The sequence below is a fragment of the Asterias amurensis genome, chromosome 7 (assembly GCF_032118995.1).
Source record: "Asterias amurensis chromosome 7, ASM3211899v1".
NCBI lineage: Eukaryota > Metazoa > Echinodermata > Asteroidea > Forcipulatida > Asteriidae > Asterias > Asterias amurensis.
Window position 1 is genome coordinate 23,116,916 of NC_092654.1, and position 22,141 is coordinate 23,139,056.

General features: G+C 39.3%; 2 protein-coding genes across 3 annotated transcripts in view; both read left to right on the plus strand.

The window, feature by feature from the left end:
• The window catches only part of LOC139940068 (achaete-scute homolog 1-like), a 42,242-nt gene extending 20,340 nt beyond the window's left edge, over nucleotides 1–21,902 (plus strand). The window contains exons 2-3 of one of the 2 annotated variants that reach the window (XM_071936301.1): nucleotides 17,140–17,796; nucleotides 19,499–21,902. In XM_071936301.1, coding sequence (XP_071792402.1) covers nucleotides 17,220–17,762 — 543 coding nt within the window. In that variant the 5' untranslated portion in view covers nucleotides 17,140–17,219 and the 3' untranslated portion in view covers nucleotides 17,763–17,796; nucleotides 19,499–21,902. Of the gene's footprint in view, nucleotides 1–16,706; nucleotides 17,797–19,498 lie in introns of those variants that run through there. The other variant, XM_071936302.1, reaches the window with a different exon arrangement.
• LOC139939598 (uncharacterized) lies at nucleotides 10,139–12,323 on the plus strand. The gene has a single exon (XM_071935616.1). It carries the CDS (start codon nucleotides 10,139–10,141, stop codon nucleotides 12,053–12,055), a length of 1,917 nt encoding a protein of 638 aa, XP_071791717.1. The 3' UTR covers nucleotides 12,056–12,323.
• Nucleotides 21,903–22,141: the final 239 nt, after the last annotated feature.

Consider the following 22,141-nt stretch of genomic DNA (forward strand, 5'->3'; position numbering starts at 1 on the left):
TCGAAAACTATGGCACTTCACAGGGCGCCGTTTCTAACAATGTTTTATACCATCAACCTCTCCCTATTACTCGTCACCAAGAAAGGTTTTATGCTAATAATTATTTTGAGTAATTACCAATAGTGTCCACTGCCTTTAAGTTAATTAGCAAGACCAGACATACACTGTTATTTCGGTTGTGTTAAATCTTACACAACTTGTGTAAAATTTTACACAACCCCTGTTTACTATATGAACCTAGCAACTGTTGTGTAAACGGTTTACACAACCCCAGTTGTGTAGTTTTTAAACAACAGTTGTGTGATAATTGTACACAATTATGTGTAAAAGTTTTTTACACAACAAGTTGTGTAAACGGTTTACACATTAATTGGTTAAAAATATTACACAACTTGTGTAAAATTTTACACAACCCCTGTTTACTATATGAACCTAGCAACTGTTGTGTAAACGGTTTACACAACCCCAGTTGTGTAGTTTTTAAACAACAGTTGTGTGATAAGTGTACACAATTATGTGTAAAAGATTTTTAACCAAGTAGCTGTGTAAACAGTTTACACAATAATTGGGTATACTTAATTACACATCATTTTGTAAGATTAAATTCTACAAAATCATGTGTAAAGTACCAAATTAGCTATTATTGTGCAAACTGTTTACATAACAATCAGTTAATTTGTTTCCACAATTATAGTTGTTCACAATGTATTAATATTAGTTGTGGAACGCCCATTTTTAAGCAAAGTGTAGACACATAATGAGAAAATAATTCAGCAACTTGTTTTTAACGATATTTAAATGAATTTTATTGGTCAAAACTGCACCAATCATACATTCATTCATCACAAATGACAATAAAAATGTGTTGGTCACCAGCCAATATCGACCTCATGTTGACAAAATGGTCCAAGAGAGAACTTGGCCAAGGCCAAAATGCTTTGCGCAATAGCAGGTTTTTAATGTTGTTTGTTAAACATGTTTTTTTTTATAGAAAAACTGTGAATTTCAAGAGCAACACGCTGTGTCGTGTCACTCAGACAAACTGTAATTTAGTTATAAAATGACACAAAAAAGAATGCAACATGGCAAACAAACTGTCCACTTTTCAAACATCCAGCTTCCCCTTGTAAATACTGTTTTGCAGTCAATTGTTCATTTTAAACTCTCCAATGAAACAAGTTCATCTACTCGGTCCATCCAGATAGTCATGTTGGTAGTTCCAGGGAGCTGGTTTTTGCTATTCTTCTTGCATTTCCTAACAGTACAGGCATGTATTGAACAGTGTGGCTGATAGTTCATGATTGTTCCACATCCAGCACATAATAATCTCCATAGCTTGACGTTCAGAATCCAACTAGTACTCATCCTTAACTAGTTTGTGCTGTAGCAAGTTCCACCAAGTGAGAAGGATGAATGGCAGTGGCTGGTGCTTCAATACAGGAATGCTGATTATGTAGTGTTGGATATCTGTTACGTGTCACCCTGTTTAAAAAAGAAAGACAACTTTGAAATAGTCTGAATGAACAGATACTTAAAACACAGAATCAAGTAGCTGAGAGTAGGCCTACAAAAAAAACATGAGGGGTCACTAGTTAGTCCCACCAGCACGACTTTAGGTTAGTGCTGATCCAAAGGGCATAATTGTTTTTCTTCCAGTTGCTTTGCATTTTTTTCACAATGTACGTACGAGTCTAAAATTCCCAGCAATGTTTTGCAGTTAAAATTTCTTTGCATCATACCAAATAATTCCATTATACCGAATAAAAAATTTCAAGCCCTAATCGTCAGAAGATATACAAATGTCAATGAAAAATGTTCAAGCCTTCACACACTGCTGTGCATGTAAGACCATGGAGCACCCCGAAACACACGCGGTTTGTCTGTGTGCGTGGTGCACGGGGGGACTAAAAATCAATATTTTTGTACTCTCGTTGGAGATAGGTCGAGTTGACGAAATAGACATGATTGAATGATAGAACTAGTCGGAAAATACAGCAAAACTGACTTGAATAACTAACGTTAAAACTGTCAAACTTATTTTTAAAAGTGTCTGCATTGAATGACCAAACTTCTCATGGGTTGACGTCTCTCTTGGGCCCATTGATCTGACTACGGAGGGTTAAAAATCTTACAGTTAGGCCTACATGCAAACTCTAAATTTTCGCTGCACAGTGGCAGCGTTGTAACAATGGCCTTTACGATCCGCGTAACCCGTTGTCATCGACGAGGTAAAAACTTATAATTTTATGCTAATTTACCGAAAGCCAACTGACAGATACCCACACAAAATGGTCCTTATTACGGTACTCTTCGTTCAAACCAGTGAACTGTTTTTTACTTACCGCCACAATGAACAAAATCTTCGAATCCTCGCTGCTTTTGACGTCGACAGTAGCGGCAAAGTACGTCAGCCATTTTGTTTTGTTCGTTTTGTTTGCCAAGCAAAAGTACTTCGTGATTGGTTGCTTTTTGATCACGTGCTTCAAAGTTTACACAATAGTTGTGTAAATTCAGTTTTGGAGGTTTTATCGATTTATAATAATTACACAACTAGCATTGTACACAACTTGGAAATGAGTACACAACGTTGTGTACAAATTACACAAGTTGTTTAAAAAAGATTTTACACAACGTTTTTTTACACAGCAGAATAACAGTGTAAGAAGAGCGACAATGTGGGCTTTCTCCGTTTGTTTCTTATTACCCCCTTTCTACAATATTTCTTGGGGTTGGCACCACAATGTAAAATAAATCATTGTGTACAAAAAACAATAGCTACAGTTATTTCTACCTAAAAATAACCCCACAGCGTCAATCTTGTAGAAGGGCAGACCTACAATTCCATCTGAAATGCTCTCTAAGTCGATGATGTAGCTATTTCAAGACCCTATAAAACACTGTTTCTAATTTATATTGCCACAACCGAAAAAGGTGCCATTTATGATTATGCAAATTAAATCTCAGTCAAAACTTAAACCCCTTTTTTGTCAATTTCACCAAACCTGGCCGTAAAGTTTGACTCTTTACAAGTTACTTGTACACGGTGTGTTTATTGAAAACATTACTTCATTCCGAAGAAATCCGCCGGACATTTTTGATGAATTTTCAAAAATGTTCCTGTCCAGCATGCAGTTGCCTATGTCCTCATAGGTAAGGTTGCAGTCTTCACATAGTTGGTTGATGTATGTATGGACATGCCTTCCACTGCGCCTCTTTCCACGTGCTGGTTGCCACAACACTAAATCTGACACCTCTAACTAGTCTGTACTTCTCTTGCGATGTCCAGCAAATTCAAGTCTCATTTTTCAGTTGGAAGATCTCCGTACAAAACTGTATAATAGGGGATGTGGTATTTCCAAACTACATCAAGGGCTTACCTTAGCAACATGGAGTAGCGAAGGGACTTTTGAATTGTTGTTGATATGGTCAATGTTTTCGCACGTTATAGGGGAATGTATTCCTTCATCTTGAAAACAATGACGTTCATTGTTCTTGTCACACCGGTCGGATGGTCACACTATAACAACTCTACCCTCTGGTTTTGGTTTGCGCTTACACATTGGTGATGATTTTTGTCAACATGTAAGTCTAGTACGTAGGGTGTCATGTCCGAGTTGTTAAGAGCATTGAAATGAAGTTCTGGTGGCTAAGTGATCGGGGTGTGCCTTCGGATCCTGGTCGTGACACTTGTGTCCTTGAGCAAGATACTTTACTATAATTGCTTCTCTTCACCCAGGGGTATAAATGGGTACCTGTGAGGGTAGAGGTTGATATTGTATATGAAAAAGCCTTTGGATCGCTAGGGTTTACCCGGGTTGTATACTCCCAGGGAGCTGAGAACGATACAATGAATGTTATTGGCCAGGGCACTAATGTAAAGCTGTTGATACGGTTATTGTAAAAATTGAGGGCGCACCCTTTTAGTGCTAATTAATTGTACAAGTTAACTTTCAGCTGTCTCAAGAAAGTTCTAATCACGGTGTGAGGTTCGGGCCCGCTTTGGGCCAAGGGATATATGCTTTCTCTCTCTCTCTCTCTCTCTCTCTCTCTCTCTGATGTAATATGAAAATAGACCTATATCACGCTACCACTGTCTTGGTCATGTTCCCTGTATTCAACAGAAGTAACGGATGCTAATTTTCATTGTTGTACAAAAGGGAACCATGCTAATTCTCCTTCCAGCCTTGGTTTGGTTACATTGATTTGAATGGGGGAAAATTAAGATGGCCGCACAATGGTGAAGGTCTATTTACACGCGGGTTTCCCCTCTCTTTCTCTCGGTCCGATGGCACAAATTGCGCTGCGGTGGTCATCACCAGTCCACCAATAAACTCGATCCGCTGCTGATTTCCCTGCACCTGCCATTCTCATTGCTTTATGTCGTTCATCCATGATGTCTCGGGTCGACCTTTCCTTCTCTTTCCATCGACTGACCCGTTGATTGTTTCTGTATCAAATCTTCTGACATGAAACATGGCCAAAGAAACACATCTTCCTGCTCTCTGGGCTTAGGTTCTTACCGTGGATTCATGCGCTTGCATCATATAGAATGGTGCGCTTTAAAAAGCACTGGACACCTTTGGTAATATTGTTTAAGACACTGGACCTTATTGGTAATTACTCAAAATAATTGTTAGCGTAAAATCTTACTTGATAACCTCAGCTGAGATCTCGAATTCAAGCATCTGAAATCACTCAACTTCGTGTGTCAAGGGTGTTTTTTCTTCCATTATTATCTCGCAACTTCTACGGCCAATTGAGTTCAAATTTGCACAGGTTTGTTATTTTATGTATAGGCTATATTGAGATACACCAAGTGAGAAGACTGGTCTTTGACAATTACCAAAGGTGTCCAGTGCATTTAAAGACCGGTATTCTCACTTGGTATATCCCAGCATAATAACAAACCTGTGAACACTTGGACTCAATTGGTCATCGAAGTTGCAAGAGAATAATGAAAGAAACAACACCCTTGTTGCACAATGTGTGCTTTCAGATGCATACAAAATCCATCTCAGCCCACTCAGCGTAACAGATCGTAACAATAGTGTGCACTGGGTGCTTGAAGACATTATATTTATCAAAATATGTGGTACTCGAAGATGAGGTCTGAACAAAGATTAGAAAAGGAGAATTCCTCATACAAGCAAGTTGACTTTGATAACAACCAGTAAAAGGTACACCCAAGCCCAGCTGGATTTTCATATTGCGTCCGTGTATTACCTTTGGGCACAGAGACCCTAATCACAGAATTAGGTCGAATTCAGATGTTCTGAAAATAAGTTGATTCGACGCCTCAAGTTGGAGCTAAACGGAGGACAAAATTTAAGGATGTTTTATTCATAAAGCTGACACAAAAAGACTATGTTGTGCCAAGAGTGCATTTGGATCAATAGATCAAAATGTTATATCAACAAATGTTGAAGTACTTTCAAGTTCAGATGTCATTTTCAATTTTGTTCTAGGACTGATATGTACCAACTAATATGTTTCCCCCCTTCTGAATAGTTCATGCTAAATCTAGCAAACCGTGTTGTTTTTCCCCCGGACTTTCGAAGCGCACAGCTCTACAGTTAGTTACCGGGCCCGAGGCGCGGAAGACACACGTGTGGGGGGGACCGTTGGATACGATGACCGGGCCCTGCCTCTGTGTAGACGGCCCCGTCTAGTTCGCTTGACTTCTCCCTGGCTTGCTCTGGATGTGCATAGTCACCATTCGAGATGAGCTCGGAATTCGGTGTGTGGTATACATGCATTCACGCTAAAATGAAATCACAACAAGGGTACGCGTGGAACGGAAATGAGAAAAAGAGGAATTGAGAAAAAAATGTTGAGAATGGTTTAGGCCTGCAGACATGCAGTCAGGAGTTGTAGGGGCGATAATAATCCACTACTCATTAAGACCATCATTTACGACTGCCAAATTACCCAACTGACTGAAACAAATGATGAGTGACAGTTTTACGTCACTGGGCCTCCGTAAAGGTGAAAACCTTGTACTCTTTAGCTCGGGGCCCCATATTTCCCACTGCTTAGCATATTGTTCACTTGCTTAGCTGGAATAAACAGGTTGTCTTTGTTTGGATAATGTTCATTGCTGCCGGTTTATCGACAAGCGTGTAAGGTTGCAGGTTCGAACCCCCACAGTGTCTATGGCATGTTCCTGCTTCAGTGGTACCGTAGAGTAAGTCTGTTGCTCGATTTTATGTTGCATACATTTCGTTATTGTTACACTAGTTCAATGTGGACCAGGCCGCGTGCTTCTAGTGGCTTGGGAAACTGCAATTTCCCGGCGTTGTAATGGCAGCAAAGGGCCGTATAGCCAACGTCGCTTGAGTCAGATCTGATTGACGAGATCTTATCTTTGAATTTCAACAGTCACTGGCAACTCTCGTTTTCGGTACCTGGGAGCGGGATACTTAGAGAACCAAGGTTACCATGACATTTGGCACACTGGTAATACTCATAGTCCCTTTTCGAAACCACGGCTTTGGCTTTGGATTCAGCTTGAGGCTCTGTTCTCTCGTCTGAAGTCCCGAGCGTATACGCAAAGCACGCGCAAATTGTCAAACAACCGGTTGGGCCAAGCTAGCCTGAGCCGAATCCAAAGCCGAAGCCGTTGTTTTGAAAAGGGCCATAGTCCCTTTTTGGAAGAGCGATTTTACCCTTTGAGTCTACTGCCACCAAGCGTCGGAATTAATCCCATGATATTCATAATCTGATTGGTGTAAACTGAAAACTAAATTGACCATCTTTCAATCGTCGCTTAAAACCCCAGCCTCCCGCAAGTCATACTATTTGTCGTTCACGTCCTCAAAATAAAAGCGAGTCTATAAAAGAAAGTAAGAGTACGTTATTTTTTCCATTCACCTATACACGACGTCATCGTGACTTTATTTCTGACTTTAGTTGTATTTAACGGAACATCGTTCTATCAGCTTATGGTATTTCCCCCAGATTATCATTCAAAAGGTTCGTTAGGGACAAGGTGCTTCAGAGAGATCACGTGTGTACACTCCATTAAACAAAATGAAGAAAAACATGGCGGAGTCAACAAATGTTGTTCACAAACACACTTCAAATTAAGGGCTAATGCCACACCGCAGGGTTAAAACCAAACAAACTTGAGGAGTCTAAAACGAAAGATGTTGAGACAAACAAATTTTACTAAAACCGTGCGTTTGTAGTTGTGGAAATATTGAATAGAATTTAATTGTATTGATTGAAAGAGTTGGCAGACATATTATCTAAGAAGAAAAAAACACACAATAATTTTCAGTTCCTATAAGTACAGGGTACAGTAAGGCTGCCCCTGTCCCCCGCCCTTTCACGGGGAAGCAGAATAAAATGTTCCCCGCACTGATTTGGTTCTGGCCGGTAGGCAGGGGGGAACCTTTGGCACCAGACACACATGACTGACGTGACGAACCAATCAAGTTGTTGATTTTCCTCTGGGCCATATCGGCGCACCGTACCCCGAGATCACTGCCTCCCACACTCTTCACAAAACAACACCATGAATAAGTCATGACCAAACCATGAAAATGACCTTGGTGGTTTGCCACAGCTAAGGCATAATCGTGGATTTATTTATATTATGACCACCAGAGCCACCCCGAGTTTCCCACCCAGGCGGGGGCAATTATGGCCCGCTGGCTCGTGGGGGAGTTGCACGCTTGCGTGCCCTTAGGTCAATGGTCTCTACCGGTACGGGCAGGTGAACCCCACTGGATGAAATTTTAAAAAAAAGTATTAAAATGTTTTGCTTAAAAGCTTTCATTCTTGTATTATTATATTCATCAAGCTAAATGCTGGTGCTACCAACATTTTCTCATCACCTTGTTTAAAACTTGGGAAAACAAATGTGTTTTTTAAGTTGTCAGTGCTTCCAGTTACCCCCCCCCCCGGAAGGAAAACAAAAACATGAGAAAAATGACAAATTCTCAATGGAGAGACACAACATATTTACAACATACTCCGTGCTTGTGGCAATTCTCGCCTTTCAGAACATATTATCCAATTATATACTTGAAATCCCGCCTCCATCGGGGAAAACGCCGGGGGCACTTTTCCCAAAACCCTACTCACCCGGACGCAGAGCATTCCAGTCCCCCGAGCACAACTTCTACATCGTTTTCCATTTTTGGCTATTTCAATTCGCCGTATACGTAAGGGATTTGAGCTGAGGCCGGTTATTTTGCAATAACACAGACCTTTCGCTTATTATATACTTTCATGGTAGGCTTACCCACCGGACAAACTTAAACGTTTCGGACTAAACAGAAAGAACAACATTCCCTCGAAATGAGTGACACTTTCGTCGTCCGCACGGCCCGTTGGAGCACAAAAGAAAATTAAGACTGTGTTACTAATCGTATAGGACGCGTGCATGTGCAGAAAATTAAATGGTGAAATTAACCGATAAGGCCTAAAAGTGGAATAATTACCTTCTCAATCTAAATACTTCTTCACAAACTTGGGACTGAGTGTCTAATCATCTATGAGAAATGTTGATATTTAATCACTAGTGTGAGCAGTAGTCTCTGCTCAAGACGTCTTGACGTAGCTTGTCATTGGGCTTCATTGACACGGTCTAAAGACATCGACACAATCATGCTTCAGCTATCCCTGTTAACCACCTTGGCAAAAGGCCAATCTAAACTGGGTTAAACTTTGTTGTATCAAAGGCAAATTTGTAGTCTATTGTGTCCTTTTCTGTCTCGTTTGCCTAGAAGATGCATAGTTTTCTAGCATGAATATATCATGAGGCCTATCATTCGATTCCAGCAAAAAAAAAAAAAAAAATGCCTGAACAATAACTCTACTATCTGAAAACAGAGACGCGACTCCTTCTCTTCAAGAAGATGTGACAACATTGGTTCTGTTTGTATTATGCCTTTGTACGTCTTAAACATTAAGCCTAAATAAATGTGCGCTCTCTAAACCACGCTCGACCGGCCTTGAAAACTTTCTCTCTCCACTATTACTCTATTTGTGTACAGTACATAGGAAGAGTCTTGCCCATCGTTGTAATCAGTAAATGTGTGTACCTTTAAAAAGATTTGTATGAAGGAAGACAACTTTTTATATAAAAGTCTTAAAGAATGTATCAATATTGTTCTGAATCAACATCTATTGTTCGACCCAAGCTTCCAAGGGAAAGTCAGTCCACTGAGGAGGGATCTAAAATCCAACGACAAACATTCAAACAATTGGTGCTGATTTTGCTGTGTTCTCTGGTTTCATTGACGGGGGAAAACATGTGTGCAAGTTGTGTTTGCATAGACAGGGGGACGGTGGGACGGTGGGAGAAGGTGTTGACTTTTACAATGGTTGCTTAACTTCAGTCAACAGTTAGATGCTTGGAACGGTCCGACACGTCATAACCGTTACTCTTAACAACATAACACAGAGCTGAGATTGGAATACAAGGAGTCATTATGCTCATTAGGCACAGTAGTCATTATGATACACGCTCCAATGTGTAGTGTTGAAAACAACTAGATTTGTAACGAATCAAATTAGTATGGAAATCAGCAGTAGTTGACGTCTCATCTGAGAAGATTATGGAGTAACTTTAAGAGCAAGATGTATACCAGTAGCTTTTCAGCAGTTTAGTAACTAATCACAGTAAATCAACATCAAGATTGTTCAAATTGTGAATATTGTCCGTGAAATAAGTTTACGCGCCAAATTATGGGAGTTAAAAGTAACCCTTTTCAACACTGCCATCGGTCGGAACAGTAGGTGCCTACGGCAGTGACGTATGGTGCAACGATGACCGTGTTGTTCAGATCGCCATGTAAAAACATGACATGTACTCTTTTATCAAACTATTGTGCCCAATTTTGACAACACAAACACTTCAGCTGGTAAGAGCAAACACTGCAAATGGACTTAACCAAGTGATGACTAGTGAATGGGATAATTACTGCGCAGTTCGTCTTAAGAATTCCACAAGAGGCACACATGGACATGATATCTACAAGTGAAGTGTCGACACTACATTTTGAAAATATCGGGATGGAGAAGTGGTTGTAATGTACTCATGAACAACTTATTGCTATGGAGGAAGTTTTACTCTGGAAAAGTGATCAATTGTTTTTTATGAACATCTGAGCTTAGACTATAAGACACAATGTCAAGCAGTAATAACACCATTAAGGACGCAAAATTACAGAGCAGTCTTCAGTTCTTCCATGCCCGAGTCAAGAACCAACTCGAAGACGTCAAACTCCAGCGAGAGATTCGCATCTTGGACCGGCGCATCGGCATGACCAACTCCGAGTTCAAACGGGAGTTTCAGGCCGTAAAGAAAGAGATGCAGAGTCTGCAAAAGAGCAGCGGGCGGAGCAAAGATGGTTGGGTACCCGACGAAGATGTAACACCGGGGAGTAACTCTAGTGGTGGGAGGATGAATCTGGAGAAAGCTAATGGAAAGAAAACCAGTAACGATTCATCAACACGGGCTAAAAGTGCCGCTGTCCGGGCCACAGCAAAGTCCGGAGAATCTGTTTGGGAACGTCTTAATAGAAGACCAACCAGCGCACCGGATGGGTACACAAGAAACGGCAGAGATCATGGTGGTTCGTCGGGAAACGAGGAGCAAAGAAAGGGAGAGGAGTCGCTTAAAACCAAAAAGCGACTGAACGCAAAGACGTGCTCAAAACTAGCTTGGAGAAAACGGCTCCAAGAATGGGACTCGCAGTCGAGTGAAGCTGTGCCGTCTGATCGCGCTGATGCCTGGGGGAACGTGCGACCACGAAAGGTAGAGGCACGAGTAGCCCTTGGAAGGAAAACTACCAAGCCTGGCATTAAAGGGACACCAGAACCGTCTAAAACGAAACGATCGGAGTCGGAAGTGAACAACCACCAGTTCTCAGACACTGAGCCCGAAGAGCATATTTTTCAAACTGAACCCCAAGAACGGAGACCTTCTGTAAGTGCATCTAAGATTCTTAAACCATCTAAAGGTAGATCTCTGAGAGATATCTTAGAGGCAACGCCCATCAGTGATGGTCAAACGGCGCAAGATCAGTGGCTCAAATCAGCGCTGAAAACCAAACATAACAAAAAAAGGGAAAAACACGTCAGTATTATGGAAAACGGTGAACTGTACGAGACTGACGCCAATAACAACACAGTTGAGAATGATGATAATAATAGTTTAGGCTTCGGTATGGTCGCTAGTAACCATAAAGACTCAAAAAGGGCGCCCTCGCTCGGTCTTTTAACATTATTAATGGACAAGTCTGGTCGCACTGGTGCGATGAGCAGTCCGACACCTAATGTCATTCCAGAAGTTCGAAGAAACCCGATGCAGTCCGTCGAGGATGTTTCTCTGAAGAAACGCCGTGATACTTTACTCAAAGCTTCAATCCTCAGCCTGATGGGTGGTGGGTTAAGTAAACACGGGTCTTCTGGTAAAGGCACCAAAGACCCTAAGGATTCTACGGAGGGTGAGGTGCCTGCTGGGGGCAAAGCCTCCACAGGGAGGTTCAGCTTTCGTCTGCTCGGTAAAGCAGCAATTGCGCGGAATCACCTCTCAGTCCAAAAGAGGTCCACTTTAGGTTCCAGATTGAAAGTTCGCCCTGTCCTCCAATCAGCAATGACAGCTAAAAGTATTCAGGCTAATCTAGCGGTCTATGACTCGGACTCTGATGACGCCAGCACTCCGGCCACACCCGTTAACCCCGACACAAAGTCTAAAATATCTAAGAGTTGGAGGAGTGATTCGGAACTGGAGAAGCCCCCTATACTTGAAGAGGATCTGAAACAGCTTCAGATTCACCTCGCAGCTTCTCATCTATCCAGAGAACGTGACTTACAACGCATGCAGCTGGATCAAGAAGTAGATCACCTAAAGGTCATCGATGACAACCGGAAGCAGAATATCATGTCAAAGGTCACTTCGTTTACATCTTTTCTGGAGAAGCAAAAACAAAAGGAGCTTGAGGAGGAGAAACGGAGAGCTATTTTTGGAGGACCATCTCAGAACCCGGTGGTTAAACGCTGGCGTAATGCAGCTAAAGGAACAATAAACATTCGTAGTTGAAAAAATGAATATTATAAAACTTGAAAAGCTGTTTACTTTCAAAATATTAGTATCGCAATATGCACAAAAACAAAGATGTACCCCGTGAAGTGTAAGAAAAAATTGCTCCTTGTTCTATTATGTTTTTAAAACTGTTCGTAATTCAAACATCGCAAAGTTTCAAGCCGCCAAAAAACTATCCTTCTTCTGGAAAGTGTAGACAACATGGCATCAATATATCAAGCGAGATTTCAAATGTTCATAGTTAAGGTTTTGAGGAAATGCATAATGGAGATGAGCTTAATTCTATGAGTTGACTATGCATGTGAAACGGGTGAACGGGTTTCGTGGGTTGTCGAAATAAAAAAAATCTTTATTCAATGAATGCTTGAAGAAAAGTTGCTGAAATATATTGTTGAAGGTATTGTACAGGATTGGTAAAGATAAAAACACCATTGCTTGTTTTTAGTCAAAACATTTACTGATTGTAAAGTTCAACAAGAAAAAAAAACCCTGTTCCGCACACCTTAAAAAAAGGCAACAGCTGATTTCGTTTGTTACAACCTAAATTCAGGACAAATTAATGATCAAATTGTGCATGTTTTTAAAACTATTTTCTCCTGAATCGCAGTGGATTTAAGCCCAAATTTCAAAAGTATTATTGCACGTATAATGGCTAATCACACAAAACTTAAACTCTGTCTGCAACAACTGTTTTGTCAGCTCTAGTAATCCTGTATAATTAGTCACACGCCCGTTCTTAAATCTTAACGTCATCCGGCTAGTTCTTGTATATGCTCAGACAAAGCCCCCAAATAAGGACCTTTTTGACATGTTTTTCCTTTTGCGAAACCATGGCTTTTCGGCTCCGGCTGAATACCTTCGGTACATCACTTCTTTGCGAACATGTTGAATGTCCCTAAAGCCGGAGCCAGAGGTAGGCGTGGTTTCGAAAGTACATTTCTGCAATCGATAAATGAAAATACTTGTTGTCGTTGTTCTAATTGGAAATATTGTTCTATTACCAACCCCCTAAAAAACCGTCAAAGAACCCTCAAGTTATGCTGTAGGACCCATTTGTCTACGTTAGCTTTTTCATTTTCATAGTTTTTATAGCTGAGTGAGACTGAGGTCTATCCGAAATGGCGGTTACGACTGTTGATCAGTTTTATTGCTGCGACATCATATACTTCAACTTCCATGCTTCAAAGTATGATGACGATCCAGCCGTAGTAGTTGTCGTCAATGGACACAACGTCACTGTATGTGGCGCTATTCACGACACGCCCTCTAGCGAACAAAAATGTGTAACAAATAAATAATAAAAAATAAAAACATGGCGGAAGAGGGCGCTGTTTGTTTACAACACTCCTGCATTCAGCCACTGTATTGGTGACAGTCTGAGTATAACTCTTCCCTTTATAGAGCCTTAAACAGTTTCGTATCTGACACAAACACGTAAAATTGGATACTTCAAGCCTTCCTAATGTGTATTATTTGTGCACTTACTTTCAAAACAACTATTGTGAATAACGCACTGCGATTAAAATAATTGTGGATACCCAAATAATGATGTTGCAGTTTGGACATTCTTCACATTTGGATGAAATAAACGGTGAAATTACCACTTTTGGAGTAAGCGAACACGAGCCAGTGTCTTCATCTTATGTCAGTAATCGTAAGAACATCCACTTTGAAAGTATTTAAGGAAAGGGTTGGTAGATTTTCTACCTAATGTCGGGAGCTAGTTGTTGGGAGTTTTTGTATACAAATTGTAGTTCGTGCATGCTTACAAAACTTAAGGGCACATGTAAATTATTACTTTTACTCATTTATCAAAAACTACAGCACCTCAGTAAGTACAATTTCAAGGGAAGCTTTCTACTATCATTATCTTCAAACTGTGTAAGTTTAATGTAAATCTGTGGACATTGTGTTTTTTGTTAGGAAAAAGTACATGATACCCTTTAAGGGCACATCTAGGGCCTACACCAAGAGTTCTCGGATAAAACCCGTAACATGATCGGTATACTCGATCCACAAAGACGTAAGATATTCTATTTCCTTTAATTATAACATTAATCCATAGTTATTAAACAGGGCCATGTCATTACACTAATACAATTGGGAAAAGGCCAATATTTTGTTGACCTGCCTAAGCAGAAAATATTGCTCATCAATTTTCATTACAAAAATGAGCAAGGTACCGTTCATATAGATGGTACATGTAACATGGTATTTTGAATGATAAAGTGAGCATAACATTTTGTGTTTAAAGCAGCTATATGAAATTGGTCCCAAAGTAGAAAGTTTGACGATACGAAATTGGTCCTAAAGTAGAAAGTTTGACGATACTCATTAATTGTCATCAAACTTTACCTGTACTTCAAAGACTTGTAAAAAACTTATACAAGAAGTTAACGGTAATTAGGCAGGTAACTAAACGAGCAAGACTCTGATGAACCCAGTAGCCGAATGAGATGAACCGATTGAGTCAAGTCTAACTTGGCAACCACAATCTGTAGAGGGCGCTAATCTAACTTACATACCGTGTCTAAAAATATACCACCTTTCGTCATGCACGTGTTACCCTAAGAAAACCCAGTCCTGTACCTTAATTCCTAACATTTCTGTGGAGTTCATAAAAATCCAAAGTGGAGTGTGGAATATAAAAATGTTGTTGTTGTTCTGACAGGGTGGCCTCAAAGATTCTAAATAAGGTGTCGTGGAACAAAGTCCGTACGTGCCTTACCGAGTCACAAAGTTGTTGGGGGAAGTCGGTGTTTTTCCCGGACCACTTTGTCCAATCAGTCAGCTATACATTACCACTAAACCCACTCCAAACTGGTGCTAATGCGTTTATTGTGTGTACCATCAAAAAAAGAAAAACGGCTCCACTGATACTTAAAATGCGACAAATCAACAACAACAAGGTGTACACATAATAGGAATCCAAACGTGCATGCAAGGAAGGGGATTAAAATGATGTTTTGTAAAGAGCACGCTTACTGCCCCCACCGGGACAGTGTCGGGTTGGCCCACGTGATGTTGACTGAGACTCAACTAACGGACTCACTACTACCGTTATGGAATGCTTGATATTACACAATGACTGTGCACTCATCTGTTTTTCCCCCAAAATTTACAGTTAAGTGATTATTGTGTTGTCTTTTGTGTTTGTTTTGTTCTGGAGTGAAAAGGGAATTTTGGTTGAGAAGTCGATAATCGTCGATTGTGAATTGTCTCTGAAAAACAATATATATTACCTAAATGAGGTTTTTGCGGTAACACCATGTGAATACCTCTTTTTGAGTAGTGTTGGTTCTGAAAAGAACCAGTGGTGAACGACACGTCCCGACTCAGAACTTATATTTAAAAAATAAATGTATACACATAATATGAAATATTAAATAATATCTAAACGTTAGTTTACTATAGTCACATGTATTATGATTTGGTCGGCGTACAATGGCTCAAAAAGAAAAGTACTTCTCCTTTGTAAGCTGTTTTTATTTCTCCGATTGTTTTCTTTTCTTATTCATCTCTTGCCACGCGTCCCCCTGTGTTTAAACTCGTCACGCTGTTTATACAACAAAAATTGGGTACAACTGTCGTGCGAGGAAAAGGTGAAGGGTGGTGGAACAAAACTTGGATAAATACGCCATCGTCCCAAACTACCATTCAAGGGTCAAGGTATTTTTGTTTTCTTTAAGTCAACAATGTTATCTCAACCACCGCTTCGAAACCGCACTGCTGACGCCAAAGACCGTTACCTGGCTATCGTTAAAATCTTATAGTGCCCACATCGCAGACAAACGTTTTCCGCACGTGTGGCTCCATTGTCATTGTTTATGCAAGGTCAGTGTGGTGGAGCCTTTTCATTGGCCCGTTGTAATTCACCTACACGCGACACTTTGGTGATTAGCCAATAGGGTGGCGTTGTTTGCCAGGTCACTGCTTACCTGTGAGCCTAGCATGAAATCCAATGATTTTCACCAAACAAAGGAATCCATGAGAATACAGATTATGCCCAACGTAAAAGTTGGCATGTACAGGTTGCATGTATAGAGCTTATCTTTGATAGCACTAGTTTGGTTTCAACTAAAATACTCATATAATATTTGTACAAATGTGAAATGTTGGTGAGAATACCACTTCAAAACCGAATTATGGTATCAGAACATATCTAGCTTATTAGCAGGTAACCTTCCAAACTCTCGATATAAACTTTCCTGTGCTTTGGGTTCCCATAAAAGAAGATATAAGTTGACAAACTTGCATACAGTATGTCTATGATTGTGTGTGAGCTTTTAAAACTGGTAAATTCTGTTGAACGTGACACATTGAAACTGTAGTTTTCTTATGTAAATGTTCATTTGCCCAACCACATTATCCTAGCACTTCGGTCTGCATACACACACAACCCCATTATTTGAAGAACTTACAAGTTTTTCAAGTATAGACCTATGAGAGTGGTCTCGGCCCCTTCACAGTATGACGCTGATAATTAAGTTCATTTTGGTACTGAGAGGAGCGGCTCCTGAATGGTGTCTTAAAGTGCACAAAAGGTGTACAATGCCGTTAGCAATATGGGGGTCTCTATTGTATTCCAGGAATGGTGAAAAAAAAAATCCAATAGCCCACGCGACCGGGCAGTACCAAGTGACAATGTACGAGTTTTTGGGGCGCCCTTACCTTACCGAACTTTGTTGTTCTATGCTTGTTCAATCGGCGGTGATATTCTGGTCCACGTGAGTGACACTTTGGCGGTACTATAATTTAGATAAACATCCTTTTGTGACCTAGCTTGGAGTAATCCCTGGTCGGCAAGCCATTCATATGCAAATTACTCACGCGACAGGACGCTACAAGTCTTTAATGAGCTGCAACTTCTATTCAGCCCGCACGAGCCATGTCGTCGAGGGGTGCAGGGTTTTGAATTAGGTGAGCTAGTGGGAGGGACTTATCCAAAGCAAGGGAGCGGCACCAAACTATATATTCACTGTACCCTCATGGGCCAAATTTTATTCGTAAATGCACCCATTGGTGGGCCAGGTTGAACCCCTTGCTCTCGCAACTAAACTTTTAATTATTTTTCCTGCCAGACAAGTCATCTCGCAAGAAACTTGTTTCTCGAGAACTTTTTAGCAGAAACTTTTTTGTTTTACCGTTCCTTCAAACTACTATGGCCATCAGTATGGAAAACTCGCAGAAATTTCTGCAGCAAGCTGTGCAGCAGTTGGTGAGTGAAGTCAACTCGGCGCTACCTAAACGCGTCACAAAGAGACGTCTCGACCGATCCGACCCCAATCAGCCTGAACTTGTTCGCTGCAAACGGCGAATTCATTTCAACTATTTGCAGCAAACTCCTCCAGTTGCCGTAGCCCGCCGAAATGAGAGGGAAAGAAACAGAGTGAAACTTGTCAACTTGGGCTTCACCAGCCTTCGTCAACAACTCCCAAACGGCGCTGCCAACAAGAAAATGAGCAAAGTAGAAACACTGAGATCGGCCGTGGACTATATTAAGCAGTTGCAGGATCTTTTGGACGAGACGGACGCTGTGAACGCCGTGTTCAACAACAGTTCCCTCTCACCGACATGTTCACTGACAAGCTCGCCGTCGCCATCGAGTTATTCCCCCGAGTCGTCATCCAGCGAGGTGCTCACACCGGAGGAAGAAGAACTTGTTAATTTCACAGACTGGTTTACGATGAATGGGGCGTGCTGAGAAACAATTAATGATGCTGTTTGTTTTTATTATGGTAAGTTACCGCTTGTGTTTTCTCTCTTTCGTTAAATTAATTGATTTCATGAAGTGCTTAAAATTAAGGAAATTACGCTTGCCAAATCTGACATCAGCAAAGTTTTAAGTTTAAAAAAAAAGGGAAAAAAATACTTCATGCAATGGTTTTTGTATTCTGCTACATTCAATTTATGATTATTTCTATGATGGCATGGTGCTGGCCTCAAAAACACAAAACACGATTTAAAAAAACTACAAAAATTAAATTGATCGTTGCTATTTTGAATTCTCTACACACAAAACACTGGAGTGGTTTTAATTAGGTTTTATTAATACGAGTTACTATTGTTGGTGGAAAAACTCTAGGTTTTAGACGTGTTGCCGGTACTTAATTTTATTTTATAACGACTATTAAAAATGCCGTGTGGCGAATAGCCCATAAACGGCAATAATGTTCACGTAAAACTAACTGCACGCGTCGTGACCTGTTTACGGCTGCATTAACATGGTGGCTATTTAAACACATATTTTTTATTTACATCAGTCGTTAACAACCTTGTTTATGGTGAACTCGCGTGTTAAGACAACAAACCTGTTTAGTTATTCAATCAAAAATTCATACTTCATTTTAAGTAGCGTGATTCGCTGATTGGCGCGACGGGTCGTAAAACGATTTTTACCGGTACCGATTCCCCGAACGGGTCTGTGTTTACAAAGACTGTTCGGAGTTATTGTGCGATCAGCGCAATGCAATCAGACTATACCGCGTGATTGAGTTAAATAATTAAATATTCATGAAGTTTGATTTTGTTTTTCTAAATAAAGAAGTTACACAGTTTTATTTGAAAATGATAATTTAGTCCAATTGGCTTTTTTATTGGATAGATTTTTTTTTTTTTTATATGCGCAATTTTTTTTTTAACTCAACATGCGTAAAAGGTGGATTTGTTTGCTGCAAAAAAAGTTTGATAGTGACATTTTAGTTTAAAGTTTGTAATTTTTTTCGAAATTGTGCTTTTCTTTTGTAATGTTTTTTAAAAAACATGTGTTTAAAAAAAAACCTTACTAACTGCTTTTGCTGAATTTAACATTTTTCAGTTTTTTTCCCAAATCTTTTTATCATTTTGTTGTTGTTGTAAAAAAAATTGTTCAGAAAGCCATCGCTATTTTTTCATGTACCGCTACTAATACAACGTAAACACTTGCTGACAAAACCAATCAATGCGTAAGGTGCAGATAGTCCTTGCCTTACAACAAAAGGAATTTCTAAAATTGTATTTAAAACAGTTGTATTAAAAAAATTATTGTGTATCAAAATGCAAACAATATTTGCAGGAATGTAAAAGTGACCAAATAAACCTACAAAAAAAAAAAACACAACGATGATATGTCATACAAAAGTTTTAGTCGTCAAGTAACTCTTCAAAACCCCACACAATCAAACTTAACTAATCGTTCAGTTGTTTTTAATGCGACTCACTAATTAACATCACATTATTCATAAGATTTTGTTTATTGTTATGAATAATGGAAATCCTGTAATTTAGTTAATTTCATTCTAAGCAAAGCCCATTTCTTTGTTCTTCTGTTATGTATACCCGTTTAGGTTTTATCTATCTAGTAGAATTGTAACCAAGCCTTACCCCCTTCTCCCGCGTTTTTCTGCCATTCATCCTTCAACCCTCATTGATATTTCTTCTTTTCTTGTGTGTTCTCTATAGGAGAGGGCGTGTCCCCAGCAAGATGTGACCAATGACAATCTTCGACGTCGCTTGCGTCAGGCGCGCATTCCTGCCAATCAACAACCATCGAGAGCTTTGAAGATCGCAGCCGACCACCGAGAGGGAAAACCACACCGTGGTTCTCCCGTACGGGAAACGGGCCGTTGTGAACAAAGAAACTCTAGCGGGACCGCGAGGCGCTAGGACACCGCTCATGACTGTGCTGGTACCGGGGAGTAGGCATGCCGAACTCGGGCTGAGAGACATAGCGTTCAGTGGGACCCTGTTTGGAAAGGGAGGAAATCAACAAGTTATTATTCCCCCTTCAAACGTAAGATCTTCAAAAACTAACATTTCACTGACTGTCTTCAGCTACTTTCGCGTGCTACTCACGTTGCCGATATTTTGTACAATTTCTTTCAAAAAGACAAATATTAGAAAAGTGTTAATTGGTGGACAACATAAACAGGCTTACTTTCAAAAAGTTACAACTTGTTTGTTGAGATCATGTGTTCCTATCCATTTGCAACTGTTTCATTACGCAAACAACTATTGAATCATGCAGTTTAATTTTGTAATACTTTTTTATACTAAAAAGGGGATAATTTATGAAGTGCCTGTTTGTTCGCTTTATGACCGTATACTTAGCGTGCCTTCCAATATTTTGTAAATAATAATAAATATTGTAAAATATATTATTTTGTACAGAGAGAACATAATACATGCAAATTTTGACATAATGTATTCATTTTTTAACAACAAATTGTGTATCGCAAATCAATCAATACAATTGATTTGCATATCGACCGCTCAAGTCAGCATTCCATTCTATTGTAGTGATTATCTTTTTTTAGGAAATCGATCGATTAATTATAGTTTTAAAGCATTGTTATATAACATATTTTTTATATCATTGAGATTTTATAGATACTTTTCCACTTTGAATTGACTCTTTGTAGTTCTAACTCGAGATCAGGCAGTTTTTCAAAGGCTTGAAACATAAAAAAAAAAACTCGGTACATTCTGTCATGTTATGAAATACAATTATGTAAAATTTCAGCGGTCTGTCAACCAACTTTTTCACTCAAAAATGATGTAGAGTAAAGTACGATGGTGCGGTGTTTTGGGCTATACAGTACCTAGACGCCTCTAAAAGAGAATTGGTATTACACAAAATTTGTACACTTCCATATTTCCTTACAAATAACTGGAAAAGGAGCAGATAATGTGGATGTTAATTGAAACAGTGAGGGCGATGGTGCTGACTGTTAATTGTGTGCTATCGGAATTCGCTGAGTATTCTTTCCTACTGCCTTTATTATTGAAACCATTTTTATGGTAGATATGTTAATTTTATTATCGGTTAGGGACAAATGATTTCGAATTGAAGTTTGCCTTAACGTTAAGAATCTGAGGAGAAAGACTAAGGGACTTTAGATTGCTTCATTGTTTTTAAATTCATATTAATTGTCACTGTTTTCCCTTTGGTTATGGATTTATGTTTAAGCAATGCTGGTGAAGGTTTATACTGCACGGTTTTCAAGGCATAAGGACATTGACAAATATGGTAATGTGGCAAGAAAACTCAGATAACTTCGGATAATTTAATAGGACGTACAGACGTCGTTAGCTTGTACCAAATTTACGTGTTTTCTCAGCGGTGACATTTGAATACTAAAAACAATTTTCAAGTAATTCGATTTTTTTTTATTATAGTTTTTCAACTGGCTTTATCGAGCTTGACAAAAATTACACATGTGCTTTAAAATACTCTGACAAAATCAATGAATTAATCATAAATAAATAAGGGACAACCTTCGGAAACTTAATTGGTGCCTCACCCTTCATGGAAACCGAATAATACTTTAGCATAATGAGAGTTTGTAAGTTTGATAGATTTTATGAGACTAACAATTCACAGATATAAGCTAAAGTCAAGTTTAGTTTCAAATTTGTTAAAAGAGAATTACAGTCTCTCAATATAGAACTATTATGACGTTAAAGGTATCAATATGGGGGGGGGGGGGAATTATTGTACCGATAATTTGCATACTTCCAGGTATTTTATCAACGGCGTCAATACACATTAATATTTATCGTTGCCTGGTGTGTTTAGTTAAGATAGAAATAATAATAATAATAACCATAATTTGTGGAAAGATCTACCAATCGAAACGAGGAAATAACTCTCCGGAGAATTGGAGGAAAATATTTGTTTGTCAAAATCAAAACTGAAAGTTTATTTTTATACTCGGATCTGACAATGAATGGTTACAAACTAGGAGTCATTTTGCTGGTTTATTTTGTATATTAAGGAATAATAAATAATACATCCTTAGGACGTTCATGTAAATACGATTCTTGTTTTCTACGATAATTTTTTTTAAAGAGTTTAATAAAGTAAAGCACGTTTATGTAACTATTGTCTCACTGAATGATTTGTTGTTTTTATACATTTGTTGTTTTATTTGTTTGGGGAGTTTATCGATTGACCCTTTTCTGAGAGGTTCAACATAATCTCAAAAAGAATAATTATTTCTTTTTGCTCATCAGAAAAAAACACAGTCTTTTGGGAACTGAATGACGGAAAAACTAAAGAGGAAAGCAGGTATTACACAAAATATATCAAAAGGTTTCAAAGTT

What these genes read in the sequence shown, in the direction of transcription:
- LOC139939598 (XM_071935616.1), top strand. Translation starts at nt 10,139, where the DNA reads ATGTCAAGCAGTAATAACACCATTAAGGACGCAAAATTACAGAGCAGT.